The sequence below is a fragment of the Falco peregrinus genome, chromosome 12 (genome assembly GCF_023634155.1).
Source record: "Falco peregrinus isolate bFalPer1 chromosome 12, bFalPer1.pri, whole genome shotgun sequence".
Classification (NCBI taxonomy): domain Eukaryota; kingdom Metazoa; phylum Chordata; class Aves; order Falconiformes; family Falconidae; genus Falco; species Falco peregrinus.
Window position 1 is genome coordinate 20,767,522 of NC_073732.1, and position 25,106 is coordinate 20,792,627.

General features: G+C 38.5%; 1 protein-coding gene and 1 long non-coding RNA gene across 3 annotated transcripts; one reads left to right on the plus strand and one right to left on the minus strand.

The window, feature by feature from the left end:
* Nucleotides 1-1,304: 1,304 nt before the first annotated feature.
* Nucleotides 1,305-24,974, plus strand: CCDC39 (coiled-coil domain containing 39). The gene is made up of 20 exons (XM_055817216.1): nucleotides 1,305-1,425; nucleotides 1,856-1,975; nucleotides 4,035-4,181; nucleotides 5,162-5,320; nucleotides 6,298-6,390; nucleotides 6,476-6,604; nucleotides 7,778-7,969; nucleotides 9,643-9,746; nucleotides 10,085-10,217; nucleotides 13,320-13,514; nucleotides 14,213-14,377; nucleotides 15,669-15,806; nucleotides 17,141-17,349; nucleotides 18,597-18,720; nucleotides 19,985-20,144; nucleotides 21,220-21,326; nucleotides 22,585-22,725; nucleotides 22,886-23,062; nucleotides 23,303-23,391; nucleotides 24,021-24,974. Exons 1-20 carry the CDS (start codon nucleotides 1,315-1,317, stop codon nucleotides 24,184-24,186), a joined length of 2,859 nt encoding a protein of 952 aa, XP_055673191.1. The 5' UTR covers nucleotides 1,305-1,314; the 3' UTR covers nucleotides 24,187-24,974.
* LOC114010922 (uncharacterized) lies at nucleotides 6,680-24,049 on the minus strand. 2 transcript variants are annotated; one of them, XR_008749416.1, is made up of 4 exons: nucleotides 23,913-24,049; nucleotides 12,486-12,542; nucleotides 8,982-9,066; nucleotides 6,680-7,169 (listed from the first exon to the last, which is right to left on the minus strand). It is a non-coding gene; the product is annotated as an uncharacterized LOC114010922 (long non-coding RNA). The 2 variants fall into 2 exon arrangements; XR_008749417.1 differs by lacking the exon at nucleotides 6,680-7,169 and adding an exon at nucleotides 8,002-8,365.
* Nucleotides 24,975-25,106: the final 132 nt, after the last annotated feature.

Below are 25,106 nucleotides of genomic sequence, written 5' to 3' on the forward strand. Positions count from 1 at the left end.
GCAATTACCATCTTAAGCCACTACATTTTCCTGCTAAGCTCGCTTCTTCAAAAATATTATTCAGCACATCTTAGAACCATCCATTATCTACCACACAGTGTAAGACAACAGAGGCAAAAAAGATCTTCCTCATGACCTCTGTGTTTGTTTCACAAGTAGCTTGAGGCACTGAACCTTATACCATCCCTCTATTTTCAAGAAACAAGGTTGCCTCCTCACATTGTTTTTTTTCTTTCAATACTTTTAACTTTTTAAAGAATAGTTTTTTAAGAATAAGACTTTTCACAGAAGCGACTAACAATGACAGACCAGCAATAATCTGCACAACACTGCAAGATGCCGTTTTGGTGCATCCTCATCAGGTCTGAATTTCACTGTTCTTCAGCTATTTTTAATTCTCTGAAAATATGCAGGTATCTAGCAAGATCAACATCTCCTGCTATGGTCAGCATTGCTACCATGCCACAGGCCCACATTTTATAACAAACCTCACAGCAAACTCCTTGCTTCTCCAAACCATACCCCAACCATTCCTCAGTGCTTATTGCTGTTTCATTGCTCTGTTAAGCAACAGACACTTTTAAATTATGTTTTGATAACTCCTTTAATGCCTTTTCAGATGTTTCAGCCAGACAGTCACCAGCAGAGGGTTTCTGCAGCAAGGCTATACTTCTTGCCCAACCTGGCATGCCTTTCTCCATCTATGAATGATAGAACTCAGTGGTACAGGAGAATTTGTAACCCAGAAGTACAGAAGATTTCAAAAAGGTAATAGTAAAACTCATGAACGATATACCATTAGTATTTACAGCCACCCAAATGCAGTCTGGCTCAAGAAACCCACCTGTTGGTCACTGGGAAGAAAAGGCCAGCGGCCCGTTCAGAAGCAGGGCACGTACCACGTACCCTCCGAGAAACCTGCTGCTGGGTGTTACCAGCAACAGGTGAGCGGCCCTGATCCCCGAGCTGCGGCAGCTGTGACCAGCCCGGTGCTGTGACTGCCCGGTGCTCTGGCGCGGGCCCCTAAGGAGCTGCCCGGCCGCACGCCAGCCGCGGGCACCGGGCCTGACGGCTACAGGCGGCTCGGTAACCCCGCCAGCCGCTGCTGAGGAGCTGCTGCTGGCACAGACCGGCCGCTCCCCAGGGCAGCGCCCCGGGCCGCACGGCAGAGCCGCCGCCGGGCGGGAAGGGCCGGTCCCGGGGCGGAGCAGCAGCCGCCTCCCGCCCCCGCCACTTCCCGTTTGGCCGGTGGCCGTTGCCAAGCGCCCGGCGACGCCGGCCGCGGTTGCCCTTTGCCTGCCGCCGCCAGCAGCCATGGGCAGCGCCGGCCGCCGCCCCGCCGCCTCAGTGCTGGCCGAGCTCCGCTGGGACGATGGCTACGCCGTCCCCGTGGCCAACGCGGAGAACAAGGCGCTGGAGGACGAAGTGAGCGCGGGGCTGCGGCCGGGGAGGACGAGGACCCGGACCCCGCGGGCCGTGCCCCCGGCTCTGAGGGGGCCCCGGCGCGCTGCCCTTCCCCTCCCCGCCCGCCTCAGGGCGCGGGGCGGCCGCAGCTTCCTCCGCCGGGGGGGAGCGGGGAGGGCCGCCCGGGTTCCGCGGGGGGAAGGAGGCAGCGAGGCCCTGGCCTGGCAGCCGGGCGGGGGCGGGGGGCGCGGGCAGCCCTCGCCCCTCAGCGGGCGGGCAGGGCTCCCTCAGCAGCGCGCCGTCCTCCCGCCCGCGTCTCAGTCTGTCACGGAACGTGGCGCACGCTTCTTGTATTTTGCGACCAGTAATTGCAATGGCTCTGTTTTTAAGGAGTTGCAGGTGATAGCACTCGACTAAAACTAGTCTCTTGGCCGTTTTAACTTTTAAATAGCTGCAGAAGGTGCAAAAGGAAAAGGCAGACCTGCAAAATGAGTTGGCTGACTTTGAAGAGCGCACAAAAGCGATGGCGTCTCATTCCAAAAACCTAAGACAAGAGTTAAGCTTCACCCAGGTAAATTGCTGCCTCTAGCAGATCCGTTTGACCAGACAGACTTGTCACCTGAGCGTCTTTCTGTGGTTGGTATCGCTATACATTTCGCCAGCTGTGTTAGAGATCTGTCAGGCCTTTATTCTAGGATTTTCACAGGAAACCCAAGTTACACTGTGTACCGGCGATATTATTAAAAAGACCCTCCGAGATCCAATGACTGTACCTAGAAGAAGGCCAAGAAGGATGCATTTTTGAATCCCTTACGAATGGGGACTTCTGTAGATGATAAGAAAAAAATTGGTCAGGGAACATTAACCAGTGTAAAGAGAAAACCAGATGTATAGCCTTTTTAATGGTCAAGAGTTAGTTGTGAAATGTGAGTGAAGAGTTAATTCATGGACATGCAAAATGAAGTGAAATGGTTAAGGCTGTAAGTCTGTGCTTACACTCTAGTTGGCCATACTGGGTCCTTTAGATTTCTGAAGAGTCCTGAGTCAAAGCTGCATACGTTTCATGTAAAATATCCTAGGTGAAAAAGTCTGAAGAAACTTCCCTGCAGCAGAACAACTTTAAATATTTTTGGTGCTAGATTCAAGTGTTAAACTTTTAATCTGTTACAAGTGGTGTCTCTCAGGGGTCTGTACTGGCACCAGTAATAGCTTCATCAATGCCGTAGGTTTGAGTGTGCCCCGATGACACCACACTGAGTGGCACAGCTGACATGCCTGCAGGATGGGATGCCATCCAGAGGGACCTAGACAAGCTTGAGACGGGAGCCCATGTGAACCTCATGAGGCCATGTATAAGGTCCTGCACCTGGATCAGGGCAACCCCCGGTATCAGTACAGGCTGGGGGATGAAGGGATTCAGAGCAGCCCTGCAGAAGAGGACATGGGGATACTGGCAGATGAAAAACTGGACGTGACCTGGCAATGTGCACTTGCAGCCCAGAAAGCCAACCTTTTCCTGGGCTGCATCAAAAGAAGCATGTCGAGCAGGCCAAGGGAGGTGACTCTCCCCCTCTGCTCTGCTCTTGTGAGACCCACCTGGAGCACTGCATTCAGCTCTGGGGCCCGCAACATAACAAGGACATGGACCTGTTGGAGCGAGCCCAGGGGCGGCCACAAAGATGATCGGGGGCTGGAGCACCTCTCCTGGGAAGACAGGCTGAGAGTTGGGTTGTTCAGCCTGGAGAAGGGAAGGCTCCGGGGACACCTTAGAGCATCAGCCTTCCAGTCCTAAAGGGGTTTATAGGAAAGATGCGGACAAACTTTTTAGTAGGACATGTAGTGATAGGACAAGGGGTGATGGTTTTAAACTGAAAGAGGGTAGATTTAGACTAGATATAAGAAAGACATTTTTTACTATGAGGCTGGTGGAACACTGGAACAGGTTGCCCAGAGAGGTGGTAGATGCCCCATCCCTGGAAACTCAAGGTCAGGCTGGATGGGGGGGCTCTGAGCAGCCTGGTCTAGTGGAAGTTGTCCCTGCTTGTTTGCAGCGTGGCTGAACTAGATGACCATTAAACGTCCCTTCCAACCCAAAATATTCTATGATTTTATGATTTAAGTGAAGCTTCTAGTAATAGATTTCTTATTATACAAGGGGAAACCCCCACTTTTAAATCACTTTTGTCAGAACAATTAGACAGTACAGAGATATTGCTATAGGGCAGCCTGGTGGTGGTCTGTCTCAGCACAAAACAATAAAATTATTTCTTTTGCTGTGCCTCCTGAACCTGCTGTAAATTTGCTGTTTATCAAGAGACTAAGGTTTTGATGTTGAAAGATTAAGATTCTGAATTTTGGGTGAAAAATCCTTCAATTCAGTTTTTAGGACTACGAACGGTTGATCTATGGATATCTGATACAATGCAATGTGTGTGCCTATACAAATACTAGAATACATATGTTTGAGATACTAAAATCCAAATGATAAATTTGCTCTGAAAATTCCCATATTTACATGATGATATCATACCATTCTCTTGGGATTTGGTTGTATGTAAGAAGAGGGATTTTTTTATGATGTATGCCTATTGTTTATTGTAAAATGCTGAACTGTATGTATTATTCTCTAGTCTCTTTACAAAGCTCGAGAGAATGAAAGTGAAACTGAACAGCACTTTAAAGTCCTTGCCGAGAGACAATGCGAACGCCTCAAAAGTGAGATTAAACAACTGGAAGATGAGATAGTTTCCTTAAGAGAGAAGAAAAACAGTCAAGAAGTAAGGTTTACAATTTTTGTAAGACAACACCCATATTGCAATTAGATTTTATGACTTGTGCTCGCTTGTGCTTACAGAAATACAAGTCCAGAATAACTGATTATAATTAAGACTTCTAAACTATAATAGATGATCTGGATGTGCTTTTCCATGTGTAGGCAAGTAGTATGACACTGAGGATCTCCTTGCATAGATTGGACAAGACTTAGCAAATATTAAGTAGATATTGAAAGACTTCTGTTCTTAATGCCAGATACATCCATATCACCATTTTGTTAATTCTTGCAGGTATTTTCTTTATGGTTTAAAAATTAAATTGTTGGTAGCAAATCTTCTTCTCCACATAAAATATACTTGGGGCATGAGTTCAAGATCAAAAATTTGCTTTACGTTAAAAAAAAATAATAATCTAATGCTATCTAATTACAGTTTTTTTCCTGATTAATGGAACTATCTCTTTTTCTTTCTATGAAGAATTTAAATTATGTTTACTTTTTAATTTATTTGCTCTTTTTCTTCTTGTTAGGTCTGTAAACTCCAGTTTCTCAGAATGGGTAGCAGGATGAAGATATCCTTGCTATTCAGCTGGGTCTGGATTCTCTCATGTTTGTGTCAGGAAGTCCCTTGTCATGTAGGGCCATCTGTAAATTGATATGCAGGATAAGGATCTAAGAACTGAGCCTCAATGTAAGAGAGACAGATTTTAACCTATGATGTTTCAGATCAGTTTATTATGTGGAATAACCAGAGGTTGACTTTTCTGTTTAGTATTATTTGCTTTTTAAGTTTGTGATAACTGTCTTCTTTAAGAACAGGACATCTATTGGTGTTCCTCAAGTGTAACACACAATTAATAAAAAAGGAAACTAGCAATTCTGTTGACAACAGTATGTGTGAAAATAGCTCGAACTGGTTGTTTTGATTACTATTCAAAAATATTGGACACTTTAATATTAACTCTTTCTATCTAATTTTATTAGAATACTATAAATAAAACCACTAAGAAGTTGGAAAATTTAAAACAACAGATGAACTGTCATGAGGATGTTCTGGACAGTTGGATAAAGGAATCAAATCGTAAAGATAATGATGTTATCACAATCCAGAAGTATGCACAACAAGATGAAGGGAAACTAGGAGTAAGTAGAAATGACAGCAATTTTCCGAGACAAAACAGAAAACCATTTTAGCATTTGAAGACCTGTTATGTTGTCAAATCAGGTTAAGACTGAGACAAGATGTTGTACAACAGTGCTTTTACGCTGGTTTCTGCTTAGCACAACAGTGCTATTCCATATGAGGTTCTTTATAAAGAGAGAGAGATCAGATATATATCAGAGACAACAGGTTTTACAAAAGGTGAAAGGCATAAGTGGAAGACATTAATTTGGTCATCTGGGTAAAACTGAAGTTTTAATTTTTCTGAGAAAGTGCACAAATAGATAATCAAGTCTAGAAAACTGCTACTGAATTGAGAGGACTTTGTTCAAAAATGCATGCCAAATATGGACAAATAGTGTGGACTTTCCCATTAGAACTGAATTTGTTAATATTACTGAGAAAAAAGTACAGTTACTGCAGTAAAGCTGTCTGGAATAATGGAAGATGGTATAAATAGAGACTCCAGTCACAAGTTCAGACTTTGTAAGGGTTAGTTCTCAAGTATATTTTTAATTTAGAGATAAGTAACCCTGGTTAATATTCTTTTGAGCCTTTAAATACAAGGAGGAGAAATTTGATTTTTACTCATTAAATACTTAACTCAAAAACTTTAGCTTGCACAGTCTCACTGATATCAGTTACATTAGCAAGTCACACAGCATAGTGGGAAGAGTAAAGTGAAATATCTGATGCTGAGGAAACCACATCCACATTTATACACAGTGGAGGGTTACTTTGGCCTTGCTGCAATCCAGTCCCAAGGGCTGACAAGAGGTTGGCTTCTTGTATGACCAAATATTTGGGAAGCTAAGATTCTCAGTTTTTTGTTCTCTAAAACACAATAAAATTGATGGCTCAATAATTCCACCCCTAAATGTAGCAGAGCTTTAAGAATTTATAAGACATTACAGATTTGTTTTCAAATAGATTTTATATTCGTATCCTTTCATTTTAGGCATTAACCCTTCAAGTAGAAAAGTTGACCGTGCAAGCAAATCACAAGCGCAGAGCTCTTGATAATGAGCTTACAGAAACCATGACAGCACAGGTTTGTGCTTAAGGTTCTTGAAGATACCCTGTTACATGTGGAATTTTTAATATCAGAAATCATGAGGGTGCTTTCTTTTGAACAGATAGAGCTTGACAAGACAGTTGAAGATTTTCGCAGAGTACATCAAGAAAGGCAAGAAGTCATAAGGCAGTGGGAGAATGCAGTACAACAGATGCAAAAAAGGGATCAACAGATTGATCATTGTGCTTTGGTAACACTGCTGTTAACTGATCCATATCAGTATATCAGCCTACTTTTGTGTCTATGATATTCATAAGGATTTTGCCATTCACATGTAGAATGATTGGGTCTTTTAATGTTCAGTGTTCTCTTTGTATTTACCTCTGTTTTATTAAGGTGTTTCCAAGTTCAGGTATTACTGAAAGTGCTGCAGGGCAATAGAACAGATGCACCAGAAAAAGCTTGAAGGATCAGTGTAAAGAAAAATTTTATAAATGTGGATTCCAAAGTAACAATGGCTTTTTTGAAGGTGGGGGAAAGCATAACTGCATGTACAAGAAGGCTCTACCTAAATCCTTAGCTCTGCTGGTATGATATTTTCCTGCTGAAAGAATATCAGCTTTAAGTTGCCCATACGGGTATTACATATACCCTGAGCAGAAACATGGTTTAAACAGGCTTAAGATATAACACTAAAAAAATAAAGTAACAATAGAAGAATGACAAGCCAGAAGAAATACTACCAAACACAAAATATAAGGGTCTAATTTAGCTGAAGTATTTTGGATTTCATAGTATTTCAGGTCAGAAGGTTCCTGCAAAGCACAAACAACAAACAGATATAAAAAAGCAATAACAAAAATACCCCAGCAGTGGCCAATCTCCCATATACAGTAGTCCATAGAATAGTCCCACTGGTGCTTTTGTAAACAGTTTTGTTTTGTTCTTTTACACTAGAACTACACTCTAATTTTCCCAGTAGCTATCTTTTACTTAACCCTTCAAAATAAACAATTTTCATCGAATAGCTGTAAATCTGTCAGCTAGAGTAAGCATCACTACTATTGGTAATTTTCCTCTTACATTTCCTCTGTGTCAAGTCTATCTGAAGTTTTGTTCACATAGCTTGTTTTTCTTCTTTATTCAGTCAATCAAAAACTATTTTTATTTCACCTAAGTTCATAGTGTTATCTTTTTTAGAAGTTACTGGAATATTTTGGAAGTTGCCAATCCAAACAATTGTAGTATTTGTTTTTGTGATATATGACCAGAATGAAGTAATTTAAGGATGTAAGGATGATGTGATATATGGGCTGTCTAATGCAAGCAGTAGTCTTAATAGCAATTTGTCTTCTGGTTGTACTCTATTAATTTAACACATCTTAACTAGTGCAAGCCATCTGAAATGTTTTTATCGTGATAGCTAATAACAGAGATAAAACAGGAGATCAGAAAGAAAGAAATTGTGCTGAAAGAGAAGAATTCCTTTTTGGTAAATGAAACTCTTAACAATGTGGAATATGAGAAGAAAATTTCTTCTGCTGAACGGGAAGCTATCAGCCTCCAAAATGAGTCTCAAACTCAGGATACTTACAGGGTTCAGCTGCAGGATCAGGTAAGGATGACCAAACCGTTCTGAAAGTATAACTTTTGAATAGATGGAGGAAATACAGGAATAGCATTTGCTTTTCTTTGGCTTTAATTCAACAAAATGTCTGCTTTTCCCAGTGTACTCATGATAATTTGGATCTGAACCCTCAGCTTAATTCTGTCATTGATACTGGTGAAGAGATTAGCTTGTATTCTCTGTTGTGTTGGTATAAAATGGATGAATTTTCTTTTAAATGGTGTAACACTGTTAGATGCTTCAGAAGGAGGCATGTCTTGCCTTCAGCATACATGGACTGCAGTATCGTATAAAGATGAGAGAAAGCTCTTCGGGATTCCAAACAGTTTCTATCCTGTGCTCTCAGAAGTGAGTGTTGATGGCCCTTGTAGTCAGGTTAAAATTCTTGAAAATAAAAAAACCCAACTTACTTTCATATGGCTTTCTAATCAAGAGGCAGCAGGATAGGGCTGCCCTGTGAACAAGCCATGCTTGCTGCTGTTTGTACTTACTCTGTTACTTGTAGTTAATCTGCACTTAAAGCTAGGAATGAGCTGCACTGCTTAATTACTAAAATATCTGTATAAGTATTTCTAAGAGGTATTCAAATGTCATGGCTCTGTTGAGAAGGGATACACTCGTATCATCTAGTACATTTTTCTGTTAACAAGAAAATGGTAACACTGGGCTACTTAGCAAGCTTTGTGATTTAAAAAAAAACACAATGCACCTGCTGTTGCGTTAACTTTGGATACCTTTTCTGTAGCAGGTGCTTCAAACTGATACCCTAATTAAACTGTAGGTAGCTCAAACAAGGTGTAGGCTATTAGATTACCCTATAATTCACACAAACTTGAGGGTTCACAGGATTGGTAGGTTTTCATCTCTAAGCTGTGAGATTCTTGCTTGAAGTTTTTTACAATTAAAACTACATAATGTGATAATGAGAACAGTCTCCAATTATTAGGTGTTAGAACATCTGTGGCATGCAAGTGAGAAACAGGGAAAGAAACAGACTTACAGTTCAACAGATGCCTGACCTCCTGGTTCCTCATTCTGGTACAGAGAGAAACCAGCTACATACACCCTTGATCAGGTTTCTTCATCTGTGAAAGTGAAGACAATTACACATCCATTGTTAAGTGATACTGTGAAGACTAATGAGCTACCTACCGATTGCAAAGTATCCCTATCCTGTTTAATAAGTGTATGCTGTCATGTATTTTTTTACCAAATTAATTGTCTATTTTTGTCACAATGTACCCTTATCTTAATCAAAATAATTTTATGTACCCAACAAAGTTTGAATTGGAAATATTTATTAGCTATATAAGGGTATCCCATGTTTACAAAGACCCTCATCAGTCAGCTGTGCTCTATAAAACCATGGTTCCACTTATGCAGCTGCTGCTGGACAAGAATTGCAGCCCACAGCACCTTTGTAATTCATTCTGTATTCTTAAGTATTTTGTCCTAGTATTCAGATTAAGTAAATTAATCTATTGAGTTTACTAGCTGCGCTGATTTACAGCACCTCAGAATTTGCAGCACTTCCTATTTGGAAAACACTGTTAAAAAGAAACAGAATACTTTCCAATAAATAGCTCCCTTACAATGTAAAATATCCTGACATGTACCAAAGTAAATAAAGAACCCAATTGCTCCATTTTGTAATTTGTTAGCTGGATGCTTTGAAATCCACTGTGGACAGAACTGCTTCTGATCTAGAGTCTTTGAGAACACAAGTAACCAATCTGAAGAAAGAAATACAGAAAAAACAAGCCAGGTAAGAAACAGACCTTCAAAAGTACCATTTGTAAGGGTTAATAGTATAATCAAATCCTTGAGGTAGCAAAGAACCTTAAATAATGTTCATGATTAAAGCCTCCAACTTTCTGGTTACTTTATGCTCTGCACAGTTTCTGGCACCAGGGAATTTAGGAAATACTCCTGGTAATCCTTGTTTTTGAAGGGCATGAAAAGATCAGTTAGGGCCTTGGTTATCATAGGTTCAAGTTTAGCTTGCTTTATTAGGCAACTGCTTAGTAAGGTATGCTGCCTATTTTTGGCAGTGTTGTATATGCAATGTACATTTAACTTGTTAAATTGTGTAATTTTGTTTAGGTTAAGCTTTCTTAATGGAAAAAATGCAAGTCTTTCCAATAAGCTGAAGCTTGTGACTGAGGAGACACTCAGTTCAGAAGACAAAGCTTTGAAGATGGAAGAAATACTCAAGGAAGAAGAAAAAATTGTCAAGGTGAGATGTTTTTCATGGTTTCTGCAAATGAGGTTTCATTTGAATTTGCAACATCTATCTAGGACACTCATTTTAATCCATAAATGTTTAAGTATTAATATGATATGTAGCTATTTCATCAAATGATGAAGTAATGTGCATATAGATAAGCTGGTATCTGTGCTGGGGAAACTGGAGGAAAATAAGTGGTCCTAGTAATTCAGAAGATGATGTCCCCATATATTAATATATGATACTGGCACTGGCATTGCACAGATCAGATATAAAACCAGAATTCTGACTCTGCCAGTGTACTGAACAGGCATTTATCTCTAACATCACCTAAAAGCTACTTACAACTTCTCGGCTTGACTGAAATAAAATTTGGGCAAATTTTGTTATAAAGACACATTAATGTTTTGCTTCTGCTTTGTAACAATACTGAAAAATTTCAAAATCTTGTATTTTTGCTTAGCCCTTTGGGGAATTTGCCTCTAAACATTCTATTTTATGGACTACTGAGGAACAAGGGTCCTTGAACTTCCTTTTCATCTTGTCAGAATGACTTTTCAGTAGCATTACCACTGACAATTCTTGGCTTTAGTAAAACACCACTGAAAGTTAGAAACGTGTGAAGAACTATAATTTTGGCAAACTGACGTTTAAAAAGATTTTGAGATCTTTTAATCCAATTTGGCTGGCCTAGTCTCCTCTTCATTATTTTAATTCTACTACGTGATACTCTGATACATCTAACTTGTGGACATTTAAAGAATTACTGGCTCACTTCAGATTTCATTTTCACGATGAGTAAAAATTTTTGATACGGAAATTGACAAGCATAAGCTGTAATATGGTGTCTGCTTTTTAACATGTCTAATAATACTTTTTATTAAAAAAAATTAAAAACCCACTTCTTTCTTACATTGCAAATTAAGTATAGGAATAAATATATCCTAATTAATTATCACGTGACTAACTGCAAAGGGCTTTTGAATAAATGCAATGTTGTAATGCAATGATCTGAACTTTCCCACATCTCAGAAAATGTTTCTACTGTTTTGTTATTTTGCTACTAATTCTCTTAAAAATATTCTACTGCTTAACTTCTGACTGAACTTGATACAATTTTTTTATTTTTACATTTTGCTGGACAATTCAACTATTGGATATGCTGAAGCCTTCTTCACAGTAAAATGACCACGTTAAATTAACATGTCAGCAGGTGTTCCGACACATGACAATAAAGCTGTGTCTGTGCATAGCACTGTATACCTTTTTTTCCCCCCTATTTTGTTTCCTGTGGCATGTATGTGAAATAATCCCTTGCAGCAGACTGTTATTTTTCAAACTTAGTAACCCCACAGGCATTAGCTGTACATCTTAAATATACTTAGAGAAACTAGAGAGGGGATGTCTTTCTTTACAGAGAGTTTCTTGAATTACAGGCCTTACTCACTGTTTTGGTTTTTCAGATAATCTGAAAACAAATTGTAATCATATAACGATTTATGGAAGTAAAAGCCTTATTTGCTTCCCCTTAAGACTGTTACCAGGGTGGCCAAACCATTAGCAGAGTTTCTTTACTTGCGTCTGTGGCGGATAACCTAAGATGACATTGAGCCTGGCAGCTCCACAGCTTCAGGGTAATATTTTAACTAGAATGAACTGTTCTTGAACAATGTCTGTGATGTATTAGTCAGAAACATGCTTTCCATCACCATTAGACACACATGGCTATTTGCTGCATCTATTAATTTACTGTGAAAGGATATTTAAGGAACAATGTGGATGAAATGTCACCATTTTGCGCTTTAGTTCTGAGATACTTCTCTCTCTCCAATCTGTGGCAAAGCAGTGCAGCACAGTGAAGCTTACTGAATATCTTATCTCTATTAACGACCTCACTTAAAGGGAGAGAAACAATTTCTATTAAATAAATGAATTTAGATATGCAAGAAAGACTATGAAATGAAGGTCAAATTGTGATCCAGTTTTAGTAGACAAATTCATCATTGTCATTAGCTTCAGAAAGAGCTCAGAACTGGGCACATGCATAAGAACAGTTTACTTCTGAAATTAAATTCCTGTGTTCAGGCATGATCTAAAGCCCACTGACATCAGTGTGAAATGCTACAGGCTATAAACAATTTAATATTAAACTTACACCTGCTTTTTTACTTCCTGAGTTTTGGATTTGGAATTTGACCTACAGCAAGTTCAAATACAAGAAAAAAAATCTGTTTGGTAGAATGTGATTACAAACTCTTAGAGAGGGAGCTGACTTACCTTTCACCATTGTTAAAACCAGCAAGATGGTTCGCAAGCGAAGTTCACCATGTATACCTATAAAATCAAGAATAAGCACATTTTTAATCAGTGCAGAAATGTGAATTCTAAGGTGTTTTGCTATATTAATTTAAACGTGCATCTTCAAACTCTGTACCAGGCTTGAGCTAAACATAAATGAGTCTTTTGGAACAGCACTGTGATGTCACGTCACTGGTTTTAGAGATGTACCTTACAGGAAGCTAGTATGCTGCACAGCCTGAGCTTTAGAAGGTCTTTGATATTTGGGGGGGGTGGTGTGGTGGTGGTAGGAGGGAAAGACTGACATTGTCTTCCTTGTTAGGGTTATAGAAAGAAAATAATTTCAATTTTGTTTGTTTTCAGTACATTTCAGGTTACCTGAAATGTTCAGCATTGTCTTACTGTAGCAAACCCTACTAAAACCTAATTTCCTGCACTGACGTAGGTGTAAATGGCACGTATTTCTCCAAATATTCACATATACTGGAAGCAATAAGGAGGGGTCTTTTGGAAGAAGTGGCAGGATTTTAGTTTTCTGAAAGGCTAAAATCAGTAGTATTCCTATAATGGGGAAAAAAGGTCATGTAATAGTGGGGTAGGATCCAAATTTTTTTTTTTTAAATAAATAATTTTAAATCAAAGACTTTTCCTGCCAACCATTCTGAAGACTTAAGAAATTCCATGTTCATATTAATGGATATAATATTGAAATTTTTTAATCTTCCTATATATGCTTAATAAAGGCAAGTAATTCCTCAGAAATTACTTCTGATGTGATTACTTACTTACTTCTAATTATTAATTTGTCACCAGGAAAAAGAAACAGAAATGAACCAGTTAAAAGAACTACTTTTCAAGAAGACTCAAGAGTTAAAGGTGCAGAAGGATAAGGAGAAGTGTGTTCTAGCAGAAATTGAGGGAAGTCGAACATCACTTAAAAATCTTAAAAGTCGGCTGCACAGACTTGATGCAGATGGATTAAAACAACAAGAATTGATATATAATCAGGTAAAATGTTAACATTCATACCATCATTGTTTCTTGGGTCTAACAAGAATAAATAGCTTGAGTTCTGTAATGTTTGTCTACATCTTACCATTTTGGAAGTGCTGTGCAGTATGATTTGAAGTCTGCATTTATTCCTGTCTCTACATGTATGGATAAAATGGAGACTTTCTGTAGTATCACCTACATCATGCGCTTGTGTATTTCATTATTTTTTGGATCTGCTGCTTTTCCCACTAATCTCCAATCAGTTCTTTACTTTGATCCCTCTGAACCACAGACACCTCAGGGTAAATTTTTAAAGCAATACAAGAGGTACATGCCAAAATCCTGTTATTTACTAATTGGATTTTGTGTCTATTTCCTATGCACCACTTTGAAAATTTGCTTTTATATAAGCATTTTCTGGTAACAGCAAGATGGCAACTCCACTGTAAGCCTCCCTACAGCAGACTGTGCCGAGTATGCTTTGTTACTGTTCTGGAAGATTACTCCTGAACCATCACTGTGCATCAGTCAACTAAGAATATTCTCCTAATGAGGTCTATAAGCCATAAATTATTATAAAAACAATAGCTTAATTGGGTGACTGTCCTAAAGCCAACATTTAGATCCAAGTTTATATCCAGTGTTTTAGCTTTATAGGAAGGCTGTAATTGCTTATCTCAGACGATGAATTCTCTCAAAAATTATTTTAACAGGATTTTCATATTCAGCAAGTTCAGAGACGGCTGTCACGGTTAGAAGGGGAGGTTAATGAAGATGAAAAACAAGTTTTGGAAGCCAAAGTTGCTGAACTTAAGAAAACCTTAGAAGAAAAGAAAAACATGTACAATGTTTTAAATGCACAGCACAAGAAACTTCAGGTAGCTTCCTTAGAACATCAGGTTGACCGTGTAACATCTGGAAACTTCCGTGAATTAAGTAGATTGGGTCTTATAAATTAATACCTTGGTTTTAGATTAACAGATAAATGAATTTTGTGTAAACTGTGTGGAAAACTTTGTATGCTCCCTCTACCTTCCAGAAAAATAGGTCATTACTGCACAACTGAGACACCTTAGCATGAAGACAAGCACTGAAACATTGGAAAGGCAAGCTTAGCTTTCATGTCAAGATGTGATTGACTGCTTGGAAACATCTGAGTTTATTGTTAGGACCATGTAGATATAGGAGAATATTATTCTGTGATGCTACTACTTACTTTTTATTTTTCATAAAAAAAGTACAGTTGCATTTAAAATTGTACAAAGTAACAGCATTTGAGTTAGTTGACCCCAATCCTGATACGTGGTTCAGAAATACTATTTTTTTGGTCTTTATTCATGTGTGCAAATTTTGCATATGCATGCTTGTTCTCTGGTTTTCCACTATCCAGTGACCCTCATTAATTCTCAAAAAATACCCTTACCTTTTTTGTAGCTATGAACCAGTCAGTTACTCTGTAGCCAATTTATAATTTCTTTTCATAAAAAATGTATGTTTCTTGATCAGCTACATTTTAGCACATTTATAAACCTCTTTTCAAAGAGAAACTGTACAGAGACAAAAGTCAGGTTTTTAATGAAACATACCCAAGTGGTTTCTCAAAGTGATAGTTAAGAAAAAAATTGACCTATTTAGTGAGGGGAAAAACCTGCACATAGAAGAGCCATTTAACTGCAGTTCCATGCAATAACAAGATTTAAGGTCGGGCAACCGGTGCCCACACTTCAGTTTTGAGGAGATAGACAATTTGAGCAGCAAATATAATTGACAAACATTGAAACACACCTCCAGGAATTTATTCATACTCTGGAGTGTTATCAAAGACAGGTGGGTTTATGAAGATGAATTCTAGACATAAAAGTCATGGTCAGACATGCCAGGATTTTTTTTTTTTTTTTTCATCTAGACCAAAATACATGATTGTATCAGAATTGCCTTAATGGCTGCAAGATCTATACTGTATAAATAACAGTTTCTACGCTCCAAATAAAACAAGCAATGACTTTAATATTGCAACAGCACTCTAGGCACTGTTTGCAGAGCAGTATATGGACAGAAGATGATGGTGGTTCCTGTGATCCAGGACTTAAAAATATCTCATTTAAAATGAACTGGTAGCTTTTCTTGCAACTTACATTCACTGAAATAAATTAACTTATTTGAAAACAGAGTGATGTCCATTTCATCAAGAGAGCAATGGATAAGACAGGAGAAGAAACAAGTGATGTGATGATCAAGATAAATGAACTAAATCTTTTTAATGAGAGATCAGATCAGGAACTAAAAAAAGCTAAAGCCATTAAGCAGGTACAGTATTATTTCATAACATTAGTAACACAGGACACGTTTGTTTTTTCTAAAACATGAACTCATGACTTAATCTGAAGGCTGCTGTCTGCCTCCCACAGTGCTATATATCACTATATCCATAAGAACCCTCTCTGTAGTTTCTTGACTACACCTTGCTTTCCAAACTTTGCAATTATTTTCATCACTGTTACCTTACTAGGCACAGTGTTTTTTCTCCCCGGTATAAAGCATGAAGTTTGTTTGGGTTATCAGTTTAATCACACATTACTTATACCACAATATCCACCTGGTCAGGTGGATATTTTCCCTGCCTTTAAAATAGGAAATGTGTTTACTGTTCAAGGACATCTTTAATTAACACTGTATTTTTTTTCTTGATGTGTGATGCCAGCTAATAAGTTTGGCACAGTTTTGTTATTAAATTGTGAAATTTTTTCCCCCAGCAGATGGTTTGGATCTATTGATATTCCAATTTAAGAAATTTGAAATAAAATAGAAGTCCTTTCCTCATGTTTTGATAAACAGACCCACCCATCCCCTCCCTGGTCCCTATGCTCTAATTGCTGAATATTTTTTCCTGCAGTAAGTTTTAGCCTCCCTAAAGGAGGCACTAAGGTAGCAGAACAATACAGGGGCTAAGCAGCAGGGGAAAGAATTTTGCTATTGACTTAACTGGTGCACTCGCTCCTCAGTGAAAACTCTCTCTTTCTCTAAACTGGAATTTTTCTTTGGGGATGAAATTTAAAGAGACAAAAGAAAGAAGCTGATGGCATAAAAGAACTCAGAGAAAAAATGATACAGAGTTTGGGATCCGTAAGAGATTTTTCAAAAAATGATTCAAAGTGTTTGCATGCTAATGAAGTTCTTGCTGCTTTTCATAAGCTTTGGTAGATAAAAATTTGCTTATCTAACACCACTACTTGTAGACCTACCGAATCAAACAAATTCCGAGACTGTCCTAATGTTCAAGTGAGATATTAACAGCTTCAGAAATTTCCTTCTAAGGTCTGCTTAATCTCTTTGAAGCCACCTAAACTGAAAGGAAGTTGTAGATGGAAGTCTTACCCACCCATAACTTGGTCTGAATTAGAAAGTCTGATGAATTTGTATAAAACTATGTAGGTCAGAGTCTACCTCTATTGCACTCGCCATGTAAACTGTTTAGCAAATGAGAAAGTGAGAACGCTTCTAAATGCAGAGCAAAATGAGTCTTACAGTTGTACATATATGAGAGATAAAATAACAGATGCTTTATAAAAAATTAACTGTTACAAATACTCTTAACAAAACCCGATGCTTTCTTATTTTGAGACCTTTATGGCATTTTTTAGGAGATGATGGTTGAAGATAATCTCTTAAAACTAGAACTGAACCGTCTTCAAGATGCTCTGTGTAATAAAACAGAGAAAGTTTTAACACTGGAAAAACAAAAACTGGAGTTAAAGAAAGCCATAGCAGAAAGAACTGAGGAAATTAAGATTCATAAGGCAATGCTGGATTCCCAGATAAGACTCGTGGATCAGGAACGGCAACGTATACGGTAACTATTATATAAATTAAACTTGTAACTTTTATTGAGTACATTTTATATGGGGACTGAAAAACTGAAGCATTTAACCTCATTTCACCAATTGGAGAAATTGAAGATGAAAAAAATCTTGCTCAAAGTTACGTACTGGGACAGTTGAGGCTAGCAAGAGATCCCTTCTCTGAAGTCCAGCCCACAGCTTTAAGTACTTGGTGAACATGAGATTACACTTTATTCCATTAGGGAGGATCCTCTGCAGTACTGAGAGGAAAACTCAGCTGCAGACATTTTCTTAAAGTAAATGACACGTGTGTGACCCTGCCTTTTTAAAAAATAATCGTGAAATGTGCAATCATATGTCTGGAGGTATAAGAAAGTACGTGAAACAGAAGATGCTTTTAAAGAGAGTTTATTCCCAGCTGCTTGATAAAACTGTAATTTCTTTGACTGGTACAGTAAGTCTGTCTGTTTAGGGTTTTCTTTGCCTTTAACAAATGAGCTCTCCCTTATGTGTCGTATAAAAAAAAATTAAATCTTCTGAGTTATATACGTATTGTCTTCTAAAGCAACCGCACTATGACATACTTTGCACTGATGACAGAAGGGAAAAGTTATCTGGGACAGTTTTAGCTTTGAAATCCCCGTATCTGTATCCAGCCAAAAGTCAACCCTTCAGCAGCTGAACTGCTGAAATCTGGCAGGCTTTTTATTCACCACTCTGCTAACCACACCCCACACAATAGGAAATTAGAGTGATTTAGTGTGACTCAAGCTTAACTGCACACCCAGAGTACAGACTGTGTGGCTTTTTTCCTTTGATAATTACACAGCTAATTGATACTTCCATGTAATTTGATTTGGGGTTGTTGCCTACTGTTGCTTATGCTCATTTATAGTGGCAATATTCAGATAATAGCAGCAGGGGGCAGCTTGTGCAGCTGTAGGATTTAAATGCCAAACCTTTAAACATTTTTGGGAAGGACTGTGGCACAGCCTCCCAGGATGCAGAGATCTGGAATATGAAAATAAATTTGACTCAGTTCAGAACTACAAGAGAAGCGTAGGTAACCAGAGAAACAAATGACTGTGGCTGGGAGAACGTAGAAAGCAACAAAAAACCAGCAGCTGCACAACTGCTGCCCTGCCTGCCTCCTGGTACACGGGCAGGCTGCTGGAATAACACCAGTAAAGTTGCTATAGCAAGAATTGCCCACAGAAACACTCTCTCACCCCACTTATTTTTTCCCAAAATCAATCAGTGCTGAATTTCAAGATCGCCTAAATAAAATTGATAAACTGAGATGCAGGTATGAAATTCTTACTGTTGTCATGATGCCACCTGAAGGAGAAGAGGAGAAAACTCATACCTACTATGCAATTAAGGTATTTTATTAACATAATTCATTATAATTCAAGCATTTAAGATACAGATTTCCCTGGGCTCTATTCAAGTAAATAAGACAACCTCCTTGCCTACTGCTCACTTTCAGTCTGGTTGTTTTACCTATCTGACGCTGTTGGTTATTAAAACGATACAGCAATTTCACATGAATCTCCATGGTCACTCCTACTGTCAGTGGAGCCTTGAGCAGTTTGAAAATTTTCACTTCAGTGCTTGTTAATTTTTATAAAGGCATAAGTAGTACTGGTCACGTATGTGGTAATCCACTAAAAACTGAAAAGTAGTTTATCACAATCTCACATGATCTTAAATTCTTCTACAGATTTCAGAGTTATTTTTAAGTATTTGTTTTACCATATAGTGTTTATACCTTGAAGAATGTCAGGTTTATCACCTATGCATACTTCAGCTTTTCACTGGAAAAAAAATGAAATCAGTCTTTATTCATAATGCAATACCCTGATTCTGGAACAACAATCTATTATTTTTGATCTCCTCAAATTCTTAGAGTTCCTCTTAAAGCAAAATGCTTCTAGCTGTGATCTTGGCTGTGAAGGCCACCTTTTTCTGATTCTTAAGTGTTAAATTTCTTAATGATGGTATTTGTGCTACTGTGAGATCAAGCACAGCAGTGACCCTGGGTGAAACCCCAGTGGTCACTGGGGGTGTGTACCCTCTACAACTACACAGATTTTTCACTGTATCAGATGTTCTGAAGGGCCATAGAAACTGCTTCCCTTCACCAGCTGGCTGTGTTTATTAAATCTCACTGATCAGATAAATGAAGACTTTCAAGTGAGTAATTCCCAGACAAACTGGATGACTTGACGCTTTTTCAGTGGTTTTTATACAACATACAATCTCAACTCTTAGCTGGATTCTGTGGGTAAAGGAAACTGATGTGAAGCGTGTGCTACAGTTCCCATCAGCAGTGCGAAGCATGGAGGCTGCTTTGTACACAGTGTGGATACTGCTAATCAGGGCTTTGTGAGCTTAGATGGACAGGCAGACACCTACAACAAAATGCACATGGATGAAATACCTCAAAGAACTTCCACTACTGCAAATTACTCCTTCCAGCTACCTCGTAACTCAGATCTCAGTTCAGGCCTGACAACACAGATAAGCCCCATATTCTGCCTAGGATTTTAACCCTTATAAATTGCAGGTATTTTTTTCCCTGTACAATTGTCCTAGTATTTTCAGTATGCATGCAGTCACCTAAAATATCAGTTTTATTTTCAGGCTGCACAGGAAAAGGAAGCACTACAGCGTGAAGGCGATGATTTAAATGCAAAGATCTGCAAAGCTGAAAAAGAAATTGTAGCTCTGGAAAACACTTTGTGTGTACTCAATAACTGCAACAGCAATTACCGGAACTCCTTCAGGGAAGTCACTGAGACAAGTATGTAAAATAGAAATTGCTATTTGCTGTGTAACTCATGGAATTTCCCAACTATATACCTGGCACAGAAGAATGAATCGTACAGAGACTAAACCAATAGCAGCAAAAAGCATAGGTGATTCACATGCTGCTATGATTAGTCCATCAGAATAAGCACAGAAGAAAATGCAGTAGGGTGTATATACAACTTATGTGACAGTCTCTAAGAGTATATTATATAAATTTTGTGAACAGTCCTAAGTAGGAACACTCAGAAGAGGCAAAGCATAATAGATTATTACTGGGGGGAGAAAAGCCATTACTGGGATAGAACTGCACAGTACAAAAAGCACTACCTTCTCTGGAGCGATGCATCACAGTTATTAATTCAGATTTCAGAAGGACAAGCCATGCCACTGCTGACCTTCTTGCAGTAGACTGAGCCAGCTGGGGCACAAAACTATACCCAGAGCAATGATACCAGCAGCCTGGGTACGTGTACTGTAGTGCTGAAGGTGGATCCCTTAGCTACGCCATCATTATCTCGAATTTTCACATGGAAGTGGGGGGGGAAAAAAAGTAGTAACCTGTCACCTGGGAAAACGATGAGTAAGAGTACAACAAACTGCACTACTGTAGCGTAGTGTCAGCAGATTTTAGAATACACACTATGTAACTGCAAGTTTTTGTATATTGGAAATTCCTCAGATTTCTGGAAAGTATCTTCATCTGTTGTTTCTGTTGCCACTTAGACCTCATGAGCTTGCTTGCCATCAGGGGAACTTTGCTGAGTGTATAAAAAGTATCACCATAAGAAATGACATAAATGTCTAGAAAATATTTGATTATTAAACTTTTGTGCCCTCTGCTGGCTCTGGAAACAATAGCTCTTAAATCATTCTCATGAAGCCAGTTTTCCACAGTGATTTGGAAGGAGTAGTACAGTATTCAAAAAAACCTTAAACCTCGAGGTCTCTGTAATACTGCCAACACTAACACAGTAATGCACATTAAAGTAACTTACTTTGAAGTGAAAAATTGAGCTGTATACACTGCTTGTCCAGCAATAATGCTGCCTCATTGTTTGGGATCACAGATGAGGAATATGAGGAAAAGTTGAAACTAGAGGAGGAGAAAAAGGCTGCTGATGAAAAATACAGATACAAACGAAGACAGATCAAGGAACTTCAGGAAAATCTTGAGGTAAAATACAAGCAAAAGTTTGACCAAACAGACAAGGCTGCAGCACATAGCTTAATCCATCCAAGCCATCCTATTGAAAGAATAGGAAATTCTCGGACAAATTTTTGCCTGTTTTTTGTATCTAATGCTTTGTGTGAACAGACACAATTTTTTAGAATGCTGTACCTCTCTTTTCAGAAATTGAGTGCTTATTTGCATTTCCTCTAAATCACAACGAGGCTTCTGGCTTTTTAGACACATACAGCTAGAAGTTTCAAAATCCCAGACGCATGCTGAGAGATGCTCTATTTTGGCAGCCAAGAAAGCAGTTGTATTTCTGTGCACATACACCACTATTGTATCATCCTGCCTCGTACCGCAGAGATTAAAATTCACACTCCTTGTGTCCTCTGGCATCCATGTCCCAGGATTTTTCTAGGGCAACATATTCTGTTTTATTAGCATTCAGGATACTTCAGTTTAAACAGTATTAATTTAGCTCAAGAGAGCCAGCTGACCCAACTTAGCAGGCTGAGCACTAAATGCACGTAAAGGATAGCTTGGGTTCAGGCTCCTCCTCAAGGACTTACTCTTGGTTCCCCTTGTTATCAAAGGGCCCACCTGGCCCTTAGGAATAACAGCTGATGTGTGACATTTTAGGCAGAAGAAATCAAAGGCACCCTGTTATATCCCACATGATGACTCTTAAGCCCCAAGTGACTGGCTACAGGTCAACAAACATTCCTATTGCTTATTCTGCCACCACAGACATATACCTTAAGAAATAGCATCTCTGAAACGAGACACACATCTTCATCAGGGAATAAGTCCTAGGCTATAATGAGGTGTTAATGCATACCCTTTCATTTATTTTTTAAGAAAAGCCACTCTTACATAGCTGATTTTATTAATTCCACTTAAAGTTTTCCATCTCTTACCACAGGAAACAATGTTGTTTTTCTTAGGATAGCTTGCACTGGGAAGTTGGTACTGTGCCAAGTCAATCGTTTGTAGGCACATCTGAAAATACCTACTTAGAACTTAATTCACAGTACCTTTAAAGTAGTTTTTTTAAGGATATCTAAACTACCTGGTGGTCTCTTTATCCAGGTATTCATACACTAAACAGGCAGAAAGTTTTGAGTTGTAATTAGTACTAATTGCTTGAGCTACACTTAGAAACAAGTAGTAGCAATAACAGGCCCTTCCACCAAATAATACAAGATAGGATAACAGAACTGCTTTATAAACTAAAACTACTGTTCAAATGAATTTGCAGAGCATGGAAAAAGATTTTGATGTATTACTGAAGAAGGGGGCCCTCTTCCAAGAGCAAAAGAAGGAAAAAGCAGCTCTTATTTTGCAGCTGAACAAAGACACAGAAGAACAAAAGCCAAAACTAGAAAGGGTAATAAAACAGGTTTGTATGTTAATTAATGACAACTTAATAACTTCATAGACAGTAGTATGTTTATAAACAATAGCACAATTAAAACCCACAGAATTTAAAGCTTAGCAGCTTTCTGAAAGTATGTTGCATTTTCATAATAGCAATGCTTTAAAAATATTTGTGTTAAAAGTGTTCCAGACTATCCAGAGAAATTCAGTCTCTGAAGAAAACTAACACAGAAACACAGGAAGGAGACATTGATCTTCGTGAATTGAAAAGCTTCAATAGAACCATCGACAAATTGTTAGCTGATGTTCTAGAAGCAAATCCTGATTTAACTACACCCTTTCAAATGTACTTTCACCAGGTGAGCTTTCCAGTTAACTGCCACCAAAATCTTGATCAGTAGCTCTAGTCTACTGATGAGCATCTTTCAAGGGCAACTCCTAAATTCAACCATAAATTCTATCTACTGTAAGACAGAAAAAAGCATTCATCTGCTTTCAACATGTCTTCTAATACAAAGGATTATAAACCCTCCTGATATACCCAGTCCTATTATACAACCGTTAGGTCAACTTTTTTTTTTTTTTCCTAAATTTTCTAGTCTAGTTTAGAGCTTCCTACAATTACTTCTGCTGGTGGTAGTCAAAGCTCTCGATCACCATCCACACAAAGCTCACTAGCTTCTACGAGGTATGTGCAAGCAATGGGGTTTTGGGGGGCTTTTTTTTCCTTTTTACAGTCAAAGTTTAAACCAGTAAAATTAGTCCCTAAATGACAGAATTCCTGACTCCTAAAGGCCTTCTCAATCTTGTCTCTACTTCCTGAACACTCTGTAAAACTTTCTCCTTATACTGCCCCACTTTAAGTTTACTAATTTTTCTAGCACAAAGTTTACTTCAGCGTCCATCAGTTATAAAACAGTAATTACAGAATAATTACATGGATTTTTGCTAACCATGCTCTAATTAAGAGGTGGTTTCACATTATATAGAAGCACAAGTTTGAGCTCCAGCCACATTTTGTATTTTGTAGTGTGAGCTCCCTTTCCTAATTAAAAAGGGAAGACGGACATGTATGCTTTTACTGATACTTTCTTCCCCTGTTCAACTAATAGTGCATATGACATGCCGAGTCAGTTGTGATTAACATTCCCACAGGTTACTTAAGCAATTAATGGCAATGTCTACAACAATCTTTGCAGGGAATCTTACCTAGAGAGCTACTGAGCACTAGTGTTTATACTGTATGCCACCATTAGCAACTTGTATTTTAGGTACAGAGTTCCCTGTATACTCATGGGTCAATGTTTTGTCTTTCAGATCCTCCAGAAGCACAAATTCAGGGTCCGGTCACAGGCCGTCGCTGACAGTCATAGATCTGAGCTTGCCCATCAACACCGCTGCAGAAGCGGCTGCTGGCGGTTCAGAGCCACCCAGCAGAGCTAGCAGCTCCAGCATTGTAAACACAAAAAAAAGACTTAAGTAATTTTTTTGAAGGCCATAGTAAAGGCTTCACACAAGTTACAGATTAATCAATTAAGAAGCCTTAACTTCTTTATCAAGGTATATTGGCAATCTTAGCATTAATTTCTATCAGAACTTTATGTAGGTTTTAACTTTCTTCTACAGTACGCAATACATTATTACATAAAACATCTGGTTTAAGTTCTAGATAAAATAAATTAACCTTTACCTTATTTTCTCATTTTGCTGTTGGAGAACTAAAGATCTGCAAAACGCTTCAGAAGCCATTAATTCGCTTTTCTTATAAAGAAAACAAGAGTTGTTAGAGCCATTAGTTTTCATAAATTGGTATCTTCACTGTCAAAATAAGTTTTAGATTACGTTGCAGCAGCCCAGGAAACAAAAACGCATACTTGATTTCAAGATCAACCTCGACTATTAATCAAATAGTCATCTCAGGTCATATAAGAGCATATGATTTAAGTCAGTAAAACAGTGCTTTTTCTATTCAAAATTACAGAGCACCTTTTTTTGTACCTGACCTGTACCTACTGAATTACTTGGAAATCTTGCAGCTGAAGTACAACTGGTATTGTGTAGTCTGCCGGCTATTAGCTCCTTCACATGTTCTGCCAACATCTTTGGCAATCGCATTGTAAGAAGTGCGTAACTTTTTCCACAGCAACACAACCACTGCCTTAAAGCTACTTGTAAAGCAAACAGAAAACAGCAGGAAAACAGGCCTCCAAAAAGGCCCACACTTGAACTTACCTAGACAATAAACACTTTTAAAACTCTTCTTCTACTTCAGTTGGCTTGTTTTGTGTGGGTTTTGTTTTGGTTTTTATTTTTTTTTTCCTTACATTAGAGAAGATATTTGACGCATTTCAAGTATGTAATATACTTGCCTTCACAGATACCGGAGGGTTCCACTCACTTAAG